Raw genomic sequence first — 15,716 nt, 5'->3', positions numbered from 1 at the left:
GATAGCAGAGAGAGACTTAGAGTGGATAGAAAGTGAGAGCGGGCATTGAGTGATGGTGAATGGGCGAGTGATGAAGAGAGAAATTCGAAGCAAAAAGAGAAATGGAGAGGAGAGAGAACTAGTGAGAGAGGAAGAGAGATAGCAAAGAGAGACTCAGTGTGAAGAGAGTAACTGAGGGGAGAAAAAGAGAGAAGTATTAGAGAGACTGTGAGAGAGTGAAAGAGAGAGAGAGAGGCAGGCAGATAAACAGCAGAGACCAGGAGAGGGAGAGAGAGAGCCGGCCTCGCCAGCGGCTGAACTGACGTTAACGACATTAACGGCAGCGGCCGGTGATTGTCGCTCTCGCGCCCACCCCTCCCGCGAGCAGCGCGATGTGAGAGAGAGAGAGAGAGCGCGAGACAGAGACAGAGACAGAGTCCGAGTCCGCGTCCGCCATCCCGTCTCACAGAGACCGGCCCGCGACGGCAAACACAGCCCCGTCCCTCCTCCCCAGCCCCACCTCACTCTCTCCCTCCCTCCCTCTCTTCATCACCCCGGCGGCTTATGGAGCGGCTCCTGGCCGAGCCTGTGGCACTTTGGTTGGGGCCGAGAGCGTTGTCGAGGCGGAGGATGCTGCAGGGCTGCCGGGGGGAGGTTGTCCTGCTCTAGTCCGGCCTTCCCTCCCCCTCCTCTTTACTCCCCGCTCCCCAACCCCATCCCCTTCAGAAAACCCTCCTCTCCTGGGGCAGGAGGAGGAGGAGGGGGAGGAAAGGTTGGGGGGGGGGGGTGTTTTTAGGGTTTGGAAATGATGAATTACCAGCAGCAGTTGGCCAATTCGGCGGCCATCCGAGCCGAGATCCAGCGCTTCGAGAGCGTCCACCCCAACATCTACTCCATCTACGACCTGCTGGAGAAGATTGAGGAGCCCATCCTGCAGAACCAGATCAGGGAACATGTCATCAGCATTGAGGGTAAGAAAAGCAGCAGAAGCAAAACACAAACTGAGGCTAAGAAAAGCAGCGGAAAGCGCACACTGAGGGTAAGCAAAGCGGCAAAAATACACGTTGAGGGTAAGCAAAGTAGCAAAAGTGAGCACTGAGGGCAAGAAAAGCAGCCAAAAACAAAACAAGGTTTGGGTGAATGCAATACTACAGCAGTGCTGGGTTTTGTGCATCCCCTCTATCAAATCAAAAACACAAATGTCATTTGTTGTTGAAAAGCATTTTACAATTTAATGTACTCAACTTTTTGAGTACAAGCATGGAACAAATTTATAACAATGAAGAAAGTAAGTGACATGCTAATGAATTATTGGTAAAGGGTTAGGACAGAGGAAAGCATACTGCTAAGGTGAGATATGGAGAGAACATGGACGGCTGTCAAGCAGTTTTTAATTCTTTTTTAAACTTATCTCTCTTTATGACTGAAGATTGTGACAAATGGTTTCTAAGATTGAATGCAATTTTTCAGCTCTGTATGAAGCAAATGAGTTTGTGAGGGTGGCATTGTTGCTCAGATTTGATTTAGTCCTTCAGGTGGTCTTGCATAAATAAAACTGTTGCACCTCATATCTTCATTGCCTGTTACAGTATGGGTTTCCAAGTTGCATGTTGTAGTTGTGCCTTTGTAAATATTAAGAATTTTATTCCAAAGATTTTTTTAAAAATCCTGTCAATGTATTAGGACCATTAGTGATGACAGAAAGTCGAATCTGTTTGTCAGCGAGTGTTTGTCGCTGAATGAACCTTTTTTTTAAAAGGCATGGTCAGAATTTAAAGTCAAGCATACTCAGTTGTTTACAGAAGGAAGCTGTGTCACTTAAATCCATGTGTTGCTGATTACTTGTGTCAGTTCTTTTATTTTCCTGACAGCCATTTATTGAATGTTTTTATTTTAGTTTAAACAGCATTTATTGAAGTGTTTTATTTTAGTTTAAACAATATCAGTGAAAGAATGATGTTTGATTACAAATAAACATTTGGAAATTAAACTAATGAAAGATTTTTTTTGCTGTATACAGGACCTGAATTTGGAGTTGATTTTATTGTTTTTATTGCTTATCTAATTGCATATAGGATTGTTTGATTTAAGTGCAATGAAAATATAGCACATGAATGTTACAATTTGAAAATTAATTTAATTTCAGTTCTTAACTTCAAAGTCTACTAGATGACTTATACTACTAATTGCATTAAATATTTTGTCAATATTGCAAGTCAAAATGCTAAGTAGGAAAAGGCCATACTTAATTGCCTTCTGAGCAGTTAGGAATGGGCAATAAATGCTGGCTTAACCAGTGACTCTCTCATCCCTTGAATGAATAAAAAAGCACTGTGACAGACACCCATCAGTTATTCCTTGCTTGGTCTACTTCAATTTATTCTAAAGTTTTATTAGAAAGTAAGTTTCATTTTTGGAATCTTGTTAATGGGGTTGTCTTGTGGCCTATTTATGTTCCAACTGTAATGGGCTGAAGCATGTGCATTGCAGTGGTAGAAATGAAGACAGATAGGGAGAAGGTGCTGTGATTGGCTCATTAAGATATGAAAGTGTAACCCCAACAGTCAGAGGTGTTTCACAGCCGAATCGTAATTTCCCTTGCCCAGTCAAAACGTGGTCTCAATACCCTTCCCAGCTGAAGGTTGAAGTCACAGTTATGATGTCAGCCAATATCAGGAATTAAGTGGAGCTGGGCAGCAGCTTCAGAATTATGAACTGAGAGTAACCTTGGTGTGCTGGCATAAATTATCTCTTTATGACTGCCTATAATTTAGGAACGTTATATCCCTTTATGCCTCATCACTGTATCCCAAGTCAATTACTTAACTTGTGGTCTCCATTCTATTCTTGCATCAGTCATTGTGATCCAGACATTATTCAAATGTGTAAGCTATTTTGATATTCTACTATTATCATGTAATGTTATATTGTTTTACTGTGATAATGCCTTTAGTTTTGATGTTTGCTCTGAGTTGTGTGGAATGAATGCTTTTGTTGGTTTTTAATCTTAATATCTCTGTCAGACTAAAAATATGAATATTTTGCATGTGGAAAGCACCTTGAACAAGCTGTTACAGATGTTTCAAGCAGGATTCCACACAGATAGAATAGGTCATTTAGTTCATTTTGTCTGTGCTGAGTGCTTATTGGCAATCTCCAGCTTGCAGTCTTGATCAATCAGTCATTTTCTGCTAAAATCTGAATTGTACAACAATTGAATTAAATAGCACAGCAAAGAAGGAATTCAATGTTTGAAAATTAAATTAAAACAATTTGAAATTAAACACTTTGAATTGAAGATGGAGCATGCAGCTATTTTGTTGTGCTGCCTGGGTGTGCATGTTATGTTGGAATGAGAAGAGGTCGTTGCAATCTGTAGGTGTATTTGTACTGATTATGGAAAGGCTGCCAACTAACCAATAACTCTTGTACTGTATAAGGCATCTCCTGCTCTCTTGACTTACCCTCTCTGACTTACTGATGTGTTTTCAAAGATGTGCAAAGCACTTAACTGAATGGATTGCAAGTTGCACTCTGTGAGATTTGCCATGTTCTGCTTCCTGGTCTCAATAGACTTTAGGGCAATAAATCTTAAGTGCTTTATGTTATTTATAACTATGTAGTATTGGTGAGGAACTGTTTATTTTTAAGGAGAAAGTGAGGTCTGCAGATGCTGGAGATCAAAGTTGAAACTTTATTGCTGGACCAGCTCTTAAGTGCTTTATGTTATTTATAACTATGTAGTATTGGTGAGGAACTGTTTATTTTTAACCATCGTAATTTTGACTTTTGAATGTATTTATTAGCCAAGAGATTATTTACAGACTTTGTCAGTTCTTGACATTTATACATATGTTCATGGGAAGACCTGATACTGCCTTAATGGACGAAGAAATGTATTTACCCTCCGCTTTTCCCCCATGTTCTTTTCAGGTCCTTTAAATGTCTTGCATTTTTTTTGACTCAGCAGTTAGCCTCTGATAATACTTTGAAATGGACAATTAGAGATGTACTTTATGATTTGCCCCTGACAGTCAAAGGAAGTGGAGAAATATAGACACATACACTTCTCCTTATTCAATAGACTCAGAATTATTTTGCGTCTACAGTTTTCTCTCTTTCAGTATCTTTGAATCCTCTGCTCATGTTTGATGATGCTGCAAGTAGGATAAATAGTTTCTGCATTATAAAGAGTAATCATTGAATAAAACAGCAACACTGATTCCACTGTAAAGTGTGTGAAGCATCTTTGAGATTTACTGTCTGGAAACAAAGTGGCTAAGAGTGACCTTGTCAAAGTATTGAAGTTTTAAACAAGGTGAACTCTGATTCAAGATGCACCAAGAAAATGGGAACAATGGACACTTAATATTGAGTACAGTATTGCAAAATAACTTTTAGCCGTGTATCGTAAAATAAGCTATGAAGCAAGGGCAAAACCTTAAAATATAATTAAATTGGGAGAGTTGGTGTACAGAAGGGATGAGCTTTGTTCATTTCTGGTTTTCATTTCTCACTGTTCTCATTTTAATTGGTATGAATATGCATGGAATACAAATCTGAAAATTAATGGAGAATGTTTAGGAGGTTTGAAGGAGCAAGAAGTTTAGATTTCCACAAACAAGTCACTGAAAGCTATCAAATAGCCTTCTTGATTACTTTTATATCTAATGGAATATTAGACTTTATCTCAAGGTAGTTGGAATGCAGAAGTGAGGGAGGTATGTATCAGTTCTGCAGAACCTTTTCTAACCCCATTGGGTGCATTGCGTTCACTTTTGGGTATCAAACGTGATAATCAATATGTTGATTATGGAAGGGATGTAACTGCAGATTCATCAGATATCAGGGTTTAAAATAAAACAGACAGATTGCATGAATTTGACTTGTATCTTTTGAGCTTTGAAAGATGATCAACTTGAGATGCTTGGAAAGAAGAGATTCAATAATGTTGTTACAGAGAAGCACGTTTGTCAGGTGGGGCTGTCCAAAACAAGCAGGCATAAATCAGGAAGCGCTTTTTTCACACAAGATATTGGAATCCTGGAACTTGTATCCCTAAAAGGCTGCAGTTTCTGGACTCATTAAAAATTGTCATATTAAGATCAATAAGTCTTTTGGTGATCATACCAAGGAGGTGTGGAGCAATGAGGCTAAATGAAGTTATGGTGCACATCAACTATGACCTTTTAGAATAGGTGACAGATGAACTCCATTTCTTGTGTCTGAACTCAAATAACTTGTTCATGAAAATGTGTGGAATTGGGAGGTGACAAGCTGTGAGAATTTTAAGAAAACTTGTGGAGGTTGGGGAATAATTATTTTACCAAGAAATTCTGGAACTTACTGCCTGAAAGGTTGGTAGAAGCAGGAACATTCAAGTTTTAAACAAAAACTAGAATCTGTACTACAGAGCTAAGGTCTAAGTTGGAAGGAAGGGTTGGGCTGGAAAGATGTTTCTCATGTAGCCTGTACCCAATGGGCCAAACGGCTTTCTCTTTTAGAGTATTTCTTTCTATGTTCTGTGATTACAGGGCCATTGTAAGTAACAGAAGAATATAAAGGCTTTACATACACAAGAGGACATGTGACAAAAGACTGGGCGTCAGCATTTTGAATCTCCTCTATTTATGTTCTGAACTTTTGAAAGGTTCTGTAGCATGAAAATTCTAGCTTTTGATTGGGGTAATTCTATAACTTTCATTTGTACAACTTTACTTCCTAAAACTAAATATTGGGAAACACTGGAAAATTCACCTGTTTGCAAGATGAAGAGACACGTTGAAACTCCTCACAAACACAACCTGTTTTTCTGGGTGACTGGACAAAATATAATTGGCAAGCTGCATGTGTTCTTTGCCTTCGCTTTTGAAAGGCACAGTCACCTTTCAGCATAGAAGAATGTTTAAAATTAGTAGGTTAGTAATAAGTAGTAATATAGAAAACCATCGACCTGACTGGCACTGGTGAACTTGAGTTGAAAATTTATACTGTAATGTAATATAGCCTAAAGATAACCCATGGACAAACATGTGATTATGCATCCTTACTGTTACAGAAAGAACCTGAACTTTGTTTTGTCTAGAGCTCTAAGACCTTGATGTGCAAAAGTACATTTTGCAACAGTCCATATTTTACGTTCAATAATAAAAGTTACTGACTTGGAGATGGCCATAAAGCACATCTCTAGTATTGCTATGAGCTAACTCATATTTAGGTAAATATTTAGCATTTGCCATGATTTTAACAATAAAGACTTGTAAATCTGAAACATGCATAAACATCAACTGGACAAAGTGGAATCTGATTTTGAAAATAAATTCTTCCATGCCTGACATTGACATTGAACTTGATTTGTTGCTCCTTATTATGGTTTTGATACTTCTACCTTTTCGTTCCAAGTTTCACAATGAGTTTGTTCGTCTAATGCAAATCTGATTAAATAAGCCACATACAGGTTGCTCTGCTGTAACACATCATCATGAATTTGCTGTAACACGATTGACAAGTTGGAGACGCTGTTTCTAAAGCCCGAACTTTTAAAATGTGTTGCCGATTATGTTGCCAACACGTGAAGAGCTGTTTGAAAAGCTTGAGTTTCCAAAATGCAAGGTTGCCCAAAATGCAAGGTTGCACAAAATGCAACCATTGTGTTATAGAAGAATTGTACTGAAACTGAATCAGTGCTGTTATAAGGAGAAACGTGATGGTCAGTTAGTATTCTAGAAGACTGCTTTCACATAATGTTGTGGATGAAAATGCTGCATGTTGTATTTATTCAAAGTTGATTCAAGGTCTATTTTTGAGTTTCTGCACCACTGTTCATTTAAAAACATGTCTTTATCCATATGTAATTATCTCCAAATGAAATTATATTGTACATAATTACTTATTCCTTACCATTCCATGTAATTTCCGATTTGCACACATTGAATGCATTTTTCTTCGTTGAGTGTAACATTGTCTGCAGTTCCTCATGGTTTTTATTGTGCAATGTTGTTGTTAGTTTGTTCTCTAATCGTGTTATTTGACACCACTAGTTTGTACTGTACTCTCTGATCCACCATGCAAATGAACTCATAGGCCTTTTTTCTTTACCATTTCTAGAAGTTCTGATCCAGCCATAACACATTAGGGCAAAACAAGCTGCAAAATCCACCTGTATAGACAAGAATATGAGATCTGTTTTCCAGCTGCAACAGTGAGAATGTCTCTAATGTTTAACAGACTTATAAATTCTGCTTTATACTGTAGCTACTGCAATTGTGTTTGGGCATGCCCTGGGCACCCAAATGGGAGTAACTGACTTTAATTTATGTCAGAATAGATCTGGTCATAGTAAAGAATTATGGTTCAGTTCCATTTGATTGCATGAACTAAATTCTTTAGAAATCAGCTTTTGCTAACTCTGGTCTTACCAATGACTAGACTTTATCAATTCAGGCAGATGATGCAGTGCTGAGATGCTGTAGTGTCACCTCCAATACTAATTGCTGGGATATTTATGTACTTCGTTTGACAAACTGTGAATCATACCCTTTTTTTATTGTTGAAATTTTGAGATTCTTTTTTATTTAACTCTGTAGTCCAAGTGTGTAAATGTTGATTCATTACCTAAATCATCATCCCAGGTTGCTCGAAAATGTAAATAGAAACAAAATCAAAATGTGGGTGTCACCGCCAAGGCCAGCATTTATATCCTGTACCACATGTCCTTGAGAAAACTGAGTGAATTACTAGACCATTGCAGAGGCCAGCTAAGAGTCAAGCAAGTTACTGTGGGCATGGAGTCTCATATACACATCAGACAAGAGAAGTTATCAAATTTCTTCCTGAAATAACATTGAACCAGATATGTTTTTCGAACAATCTGATAGTTTCACGATCATTGTTTTGCCTGCTAGCTTTTCATTTTAGACTTATTTATTTAACTGAATTTAAATTTGCTATTTTGTGGTGGGATATGTCTCTAGATCATTAATCCAAGCCTCTCGATTACTCGTCCAGTTTTCTAACTATTATACTACCATACTTAAGACTGGATTGCATGGGTGCAGGAGTTTCAATGTGCGAGCACTGTAATATAGGTCTTGGCCTCTGACATTAATCCAAGTTGTTATCTTTGGCATTTATGGGAATTTCGACTCCTTTTGTCATGGTCGGTGATACTGCTCAGTAATTGGTTGACTTAAAGGTCAGAGGGTAGTGTGACTTGCAAAAATAACTAATTGTTATATTGCTGCATTATTTACAATATGACTTGAAATCTGTGTTCACATATGGTTATAGAAATATCCAGAGTGTCCAAAGACCCACTGTGTCACTGTAATCTGTGTAATGAATTAACAGCCACTAGTCTGTAACACATGGTGAGATCTGAGAAGTACAGAAAATGAATCTCCAGCATTTTGAGCTAAAAGTGTGATTGTTTCACACTTTTGGGAACCACAAGTCTTAACACTGTTTATAACTTCAATATTATAACATTATTGAAAAGAGCCATAAAGAATTACAGAGAAAAATGCCCGACGACCCATCATGCCTGTGTTGGTCAAAAACAACCACCTAACTATTCATACTTGGCCCATAGCCTTCTATGCTCTTGGCATCGCAGTGCACATCTAAATACTTAAATATTACCAGGATTTCTGATACCAGGGTGGCACGGTGGCTCAGTCGTTAGCACTGCTGCCTCTCAGTGCTAGGGACCCAAGTTAGATTCCAGCTTCGGGTGACTGTGTGGAGTTTGCATATTCTCCCCGTATCTGCGTGGGCTTCCTCCAGGTGCTCCGGTTTCCTCCCACAACCCAAAGACGTGCAGTTCAGGTGAATTGGCCATGCTAAATTGCTCATTGTGTTAGGTGCATTAGTTGGGGTAAATATAGGGTAGGGGAATGGGTCTGGGTGGGTCACTTCGGATGGTTGGTGTGGACTTGCGGGCCGAAGGGCCTTTTTCCATACTGTAAGGAATCTAATCTAATTTTTACCACCTGTTCAGACAATGAGTTCTAGATCCCACCACCCTCTGGATAAAAGCTCCTCTAAACCTTCTGTCCCTTACCTTAAATCTATATCCCCTGGTCATTGAGAAAGTGGTAGAGATTGGTACAATTACAACATTGAAAAGACATCTGGATGGGTATATGAATAGGAAAGGTTTAGAAGGATATGGGCCAAATGCTGGTAAATGGGACGAGATTAATTTAGGATATCTGGTTGGCATGGATGAGTTGGACCAAAGGTCCGTTTCTGTGCTGCACATCTCTATGACTCTGATTCCTCCAGGAAGAGGAAAACCTTCTTCCTGTTTACCCTATCTATGCTCCTCGCAATTTTATACATCTCAATCACGTACCCTCTTAATCTCTACTGTTCTAAGGAAAACAACCCCAATCTGTCTAATCTCTCTTCATAACTGAAACTTTTCAGCCCAGGCAACATCTTAATAAATCTCTGCACCACCTCTAGTACTGTCACATTCTCCTGTGATGTGGATTCCATGACTGCACACAGTACTCCAGCTATGGCTTAACTAGCATTTTACACAGTTCCAGTGTAGCTGCCTTGCTCTTAAATTTTTTGCTTCCCCCTAATAAAGACAGTTGTCCCATATGTAGCCTTTCCACCCTAGTCCAACACCAGTAACTCCAAATCATCACTTTAGCGCTGGCTTGGGGCTGGAGCTGGGCAGAATTTACTGGGAGAGGAGCCTAGCAGGAAAGACAGTGGAACAGCAGTAGCAGGAGTTTCTGGGAATAATTCAGGAGATACAACCAAAATTCATCCCTAGGAAAAAGCATAGTGTAGAGAGGATGAGGCAACCATGGCTGACTAGAGAAATCAAGGATAGCATAAAAGCAAAAGAGAAAGCATATAATTTGACAAAGGGCAGTGGGAAACCAGAGGATTTGGAAGCTTGCAAAGACCAACGGAGTTGAACGAAAAAAGAAATAAGGAGGGAGAAAATTAAATATGAGGGTAAACTAGCCAGTAACATAAAGGAAGACTGTGTATGTACAAACGTGGACGTTGGACTGCTGGAACATGAAGCTGGAGAGACAGTAGTGGGGAACAAGGAAATGGCTGAGGAACTGAATGATTACTTTGCGACAGTCTTCACAGTGGAAGACGCGAGTAATATCCCAAAAATCTGAGTGTGAGGGGGGAGAGCTGTGTATGGTAGCCATCACCAAAGACAAGGTGCTAGAAAAATTGAATGGCTTGAAGGTGGATAAATCAGTTGGACCAGATGGACTACACCTCAGAATTCTAAAGGAGAAGGCTGAAGAGTAGTGGAAGTATTAGTGGTGATCTTTCAGGAATTGCTAGAGTCAGGAAGAGTCTCAGAGAACTGAAAAATCACCCTGTTTAAAAAGAGTGTCAGGCAAATGACCGAAAATTACAGGCTGAATATCCTAACCTCGGTCATGGGTAAGATTTTAGAGTCCATTGTGAAGGAAGAGATTTCTGAATACTTGGTAGTGTATGGCAAAATAGGGCAAAGTCAGCATTATTTCATCAAGGGGAGGTCATGCCTGATAAATCCGCTAGAATTCTTTTGAGGAAGTAACAAGTAGGTTAGATCAAGGAAAACCAATGGATGTTATCTACCTGGACTTCAAGAAGGACTTTGACAAGATGCTGCACAGGAGGCTACTGAGTAAGATAAAAGCCCATTGTGTTAGAGGTAAGGTGGCAAGGATAGAGTCATGGATAGAAGATTAGTGTCTGGTAGAAAGCAGAGAGTGGGGATAAAAGGTCTTTCTCAGGATGGCAGCTGGTGACAAGTGGTATTCCACAAGGGTCAGTGTAGGGACCCCGTTTCCATTTATCTCTCCACTGCGGACGCTCCCAGCCTCATTCCTGATGAAGGACTCTGGCCGAAATGTCAATTTTCCTGCTTTTTGGTTGCTGCCTGACCTGCTGTGCTTTTCCAGCACCACTCTAATCTTGACTCTGATCTCCAGCATCTGCAGTCCTCACTTTTTTGCCTTGGGACCACAACATTTCACTTTATACATTAATGACGTAGATGAAAGAACTGAGGGCATTCTGGCTAAGTTTGCAGATGATACAAAGGGACAGTTAGCATTGAGGAAGTGGGGAGGCTGCAGAAGGATTTGGACGGTTTAGGAGAATGGGCAAAGACTGAGTACAATGTGGGAAAGTGTAAGGTCATGCACTTTGGTCATCAAAATAGAAGCATGGACCATTTTCCGAATGGGGGAGCATTTGGAAGTCTGAAGTGCAAAGAGTCTTGGGAGTTCTAGTCCAGGATTCTCTCAAGGTAAACTTGCAGGTTGAGTCACTATTTAGGAAGGCAAATGTAATGATGGCGTTATTTTTGAGAGTATTTTGATATAAAAGCAGGGATGTAATTCTGAGGCTCCAAAAGGCTCTGGTCAGACCACACTTGGAATATTTTGTACATTCTTGGGCCCCATATCTCAGGAAAGATGTACTGGCCCTGGAGTCGGTTCAGAGAAGGTTAATAAGAATGGTCCCAGGAATGAAAATCTTAACATGAGGAACGTTTGAGGACTCTGCGTCTGTATTCGATGGAGTTTAGAAGGATTGGGGTGGGGGGGAATCTAATTGAAACTCACAGAATACTGAATGGCCTGGACAGAGTAGATATTAGGAAGATGGTTCCATTGGTGGTAGAGACTAGGATCTGAGGGCATAGCCTTAGAGTAAAGAGAAGACCTTTCAGAATTGAGATAAAGAGAAACTTCTTCAGCCAGAGAGTGGGAAATCTATGGAATTCTCTGCCACAGAAGGCTGTGGAGGCCAGGACAGTTAGTATGTTTAAAACTGAGACAGATAGGTTCTTGATTGTCAAGGGGATCAAGGGTTACAGGGAGAAAACAGGAGAATGGGGTTGAGAAACTTATCAGCCATGATTGAACGGCACAGCAGACTCGATGGCTGAATGGCTTAATTCCTGCTGCTATGTCTTATGGCCTTACCCACCAATCCCGAAATCTTAAGGGACCGGTTTGCATGCACACCAAAATCCATTTGATCCTCAGTGCTTCCCAAGGTCCTAACGTTCATGTATTCCATTACCTTATTTATCCTACTTAAATGCGTTACTTCACATAATTCTAGACGGAATTCCATTTGCCACTGGACACTCCATCTGACCATCCTTCTATATCCTTTTGTATTGGAGTCATAGAGATGTACAGCATGTAAACAGACCCTGTGATCCAACTCGTCCATGCTGACTAGATATCCTAAACTAATCTAAAGTTAAAAATCTCACCGCCTGGTTATAGTTCAACAGGTTTATTTGGAAACACTAGCTCTCAGAGCACTGCTCCTTCATCAGGTGGTTGTGGACACAGGGAGCTGTGGGAGTGGATTTGTTTTTTTTTCTTTCTACAAATCCACTGACTCCCTGGATTACACCACCTCCCACTCTGCATCCTGCAAAAATGCTAACCCTTATTCCTGACTTTCCCACCTTTGCCACACCTGCTCCCAGGAGGACCAGTTCCTTTTAAAGACCACAATTTCCCTTCCCACATGGTGGCTGATACCTTCCAGTGCATCTCCTCCATTTCCTGCATCTCCTCCCTTGACCCCACCCCTCCAACCACATCCAGGACAGAAACCCCCAGTCCTTACCGGCCATATATACATCGCATCCACCTCTGTCCAAGGCCCCAAAGGAGTCTTCCACTTCCATCAAAGTTTCACCTGAACTTCCACACATGTCATTTACTGTATCCATTGCTCCAGATGCAGTGTCCTCTACATTGAGAAGGCAGGATGCCGACTTGCAGAGCGCTTCAGAGAACATCTCCAGGACACCTGCACCAATCAACCCCACCACCCCATGGCCGAAAACTTCAACTCTCCCTCCCACACTGCTGAGGACATGCAGGTCCTAGGCATCCTCCATTGCCACTCCCTTACTACCTAAAGCCTGGAGGAAGAATGCCTCATCTTCCGTCTCAGCACCCTCCAACCCCATGACATCAATGTGGATTTCACCAGTTTCCTCATTTCCCCTCCCTCACCTTACCCCAGTTTTTTTTAGATTCCGTACAGTGTGGAAACAAGCCCTTAAGTCCAATCAGTCTACACCGACCCTCTGAAGAGTAGCCGACCCAGACCCATTTCCCTCTGACTAATGCACCTAACACTATGGGCAATTTAGCATGGCCAATCTACCTGACCTGCATATCTTTGGATTGTGGGAGGAAACCGGAGCACCCAGAGGAAACCCATGCAGACTCTGAGAATGTGCAAACTCCACATAGTCGCCCGAGGCTGGAATCGAACTTGGGACCCTGGTGCTGTGAGGCAATAGTGCTAAACACTGAGTCACCGTGCTGCCCCACAACCTTCCAACTCAGCATGGTCCTCATGTCCTGGCCCATCTGTCCATCTTCCTTCCCACCTATCTGCACCCCCCTCCCCTCTGACCTATCGCCTTTACCCCAATCTCCATCCACCTATTGTGCACTCAGCTACCTTCCCCCAGCCCTACCCCTTCCCAATTATCTCTCCACCTCTGATGCTCCCAGCCTCATTCCTGAAGAAGGGCTTTTGCCCGGAACGTCGATTCTCCTGCTCCTCGGATGCTGCCTGACCTCCTGTGCTTTTCCAGCACCACACTATTGACTCTGATGTACATTTCATCTAGCCCTGGAGATTTAACTATTTTAAAATGGGCCAAACTGCTCAGAAGCAACTCTCTGTTTATGCTATTTTCTTCAATTGTGTCACAGACCTTCTCAGTGATTTCTACACTCCTATCATTCCTTTCACGAGTGAACCTTACCGACATTCTCTGGCTCCAAGCACAAATTACCACTGTAGTCCTTAATAACCCCAACTGTTTCCTTTGTTATCCTTTTACCCTTACTTGTAAAACAACTTAGAATTTTCCTTTATTTTACCTGCCAGTATTCTTTTATGTCCCCTATTAGCTCTTCTAATCTTTTAAAGTTCCCTCTCGCACAATTTGTAGTTCTGTAGGGCTTCTGCAGTTTGGAACCTTTGATATTTGCCATAAACCTCCCTTTTTCTGTTAATCCTCCTCATCCAATGTTCACAGGATTTGATGGCTCCACTCTTGTTTTGGGACTTGTTGGCCTTACATTCTCATATTTCCTCCTGAAATATGTCCCACTGTTTTGGGACAGATTTACCTGAAAGTATCTACTTTCAGTCCATACTGGCCAAATCATATCTGAGCTTATTAAAATCAGCCTTACCCAAGTTGAGAACTTTAATTCCAGGCCTGACTTTGTCCTTTTCATAACAATCTTGAATCTAATGAAGTTATGATCCCTGTTTGCAAAATGTGATACTTCAACCAATTGCCCAGCTTCGTTACCTAAAATTAAGTTTAAAACCACCCCTTGTCTTGTCGGGCATTTTGTCTACTGGCTTAAAAAGCTATCTTGGATGCATTTTCAGACTCCACCTCCTCTAAATCTTTTTGCACCTATCTGAGTTAATGTTAGGGAAGTTCCATATTACTTCCTTTTTTTTATTGTTGAAGCTTTTCATCTTGCATTCATCAGATTAAATGCAAGAATGCCCAATTTCAAAACAATGAACGTTCTTGCATTTGTCCTAAATGCAGGATGTAAAGATTCAGCAACATGTGTCGCTTTTCAGCAATATTTAAGTTCTGTGTCATCTCACAATTGTTCAAATATGTGGTGAGATTCAGATGGTCTATGGGAGATAGATATGTAGTCAACTTGTCATATTGTTTAAACCTCCCTCCCTATTAGTAATGTGGGGAAAGTCCTATCGAAGCTGAAAATGTGTTGCTGGAAAAGCGCAGCAGGTCAGGCAGCATCCAAGGAACAGGAGAATCGACGTTTCGGGCATAAGCCCTTCTTCAGGAATGGAGAATCGATGTTTCGGGCATAAGCCCTTCTTCAGAAAGAAGGGCTTATGCCCGAAACGTCGATTCTCCTGTTCCTTGGATGCTGCCTGACCTGCTGCACTTTTCCAGCAACACATTTTCAGCTCTGATCTCCAGCATCTGCAGTCCTCACTTTCTCCTCAAAGTCCTATTGAAGTCTGTATATCACCATATTCCAAAGCTATGTTGTGCACATGAAATTGGATTATGGAATATGCTGCTCTGAAAAAGAAATGCACCATAGAAACTGGAATGTGCTCATTATTAAGGCAAAATATATTTTGAAAGTAAAGTTGAATAGATAAGCAATAAGATGCAAAGAAATCACATTGGCATTTACAGTGCTTTTCACTATTTGAGGATATCTCAAAGCACTTCCTCATACAATTTGGATGAGCTTTGTGGCATAACGGAGAATGATAATCCAATGAGTATAGTATGTTACTTTTTCATAAATTGTCAGCTCACTTAACACGCATAATTATCCCTCGCTACTGCAGCATATATTTAATTGACTGTTCCCAGGTCACTGGATGAGCGAGGTGGAGGGTTCAACTTTTGCTTCTCTGTACTATTGAGCAGTGTAATGTTAGATGTAGTGGGAGTACAAAATACAGATTAATGGAGTACTTTCAGGATGGATCCAGAACTGAATTCTGAATTTCTGTTGCAGTCCAGTAAATTCTTAACAATTCTATGTTTGCTGTAAATACATTTTAAAGCACAAGTTTGATCATATTCTTCTGCAGCAATCAAACTCTTAAGTAGTACCGTAAATTTTGCAGGTTATTGATATTTTAAGCCATTGACTTTTGAGAAATGTGTGTTGAATCCTTTCATT

The 15,716-nt window shown here is 40.7% G+C and overlaps 1 protein-coding gene across 4 annotated transcripts in view; it reads left to right on the top strand.

Moving 5' to 3' along the window:
• Positions 1 to 263: 263 nt before the first annotated feature.
• agap1 (ArfGAP with GTPase domain, ankyrin repeat and PH domain 1) overlaps positions 264 to 15,716 on the top strand; it is a 765,714-nt gene continuing 750,261 nt past the window's right edge. For 3 of the 4 annotated variants that reach the window (XM_043693251.1, XM_043693249.1, XM_043693248.1), the window contains exon 1: positions 265 to 950. In XM_043693251.1, the coding sequence (XP_043549186.1) occupies positions 785 to 950 (166 nt within the window). In that variant the 5' untranslated portion in view covers positions 265 to 784. Of the gene's footprint in view, positions 951 to 15,716 lie in introns of all 4 variants that reach the window. The other variant, XM_043693252.1, reaches the window with a different exon arrangement.

Source organism: Chiloscyllium plagiosum, chromosome 7 (genome assembly GCF_004010195.1).
Source record: "Chiloscyllium plagiosum isolate BGI_BamShark_2017 chromosome 7, ASM401019v2, whole genome shotgun sequence".
Taxonomy (NCBI): domain Eukaryota; kingdom Metazoa; phylum Chordata; class Chondrichthyes; order Orectolobiformes; family Hemiscylliidae; genus Chiloscyllium; species Chiloscyllium plagiosum.
This window is presented reverse-complemented; position numbering and strand designations above follow the sequence as displayed.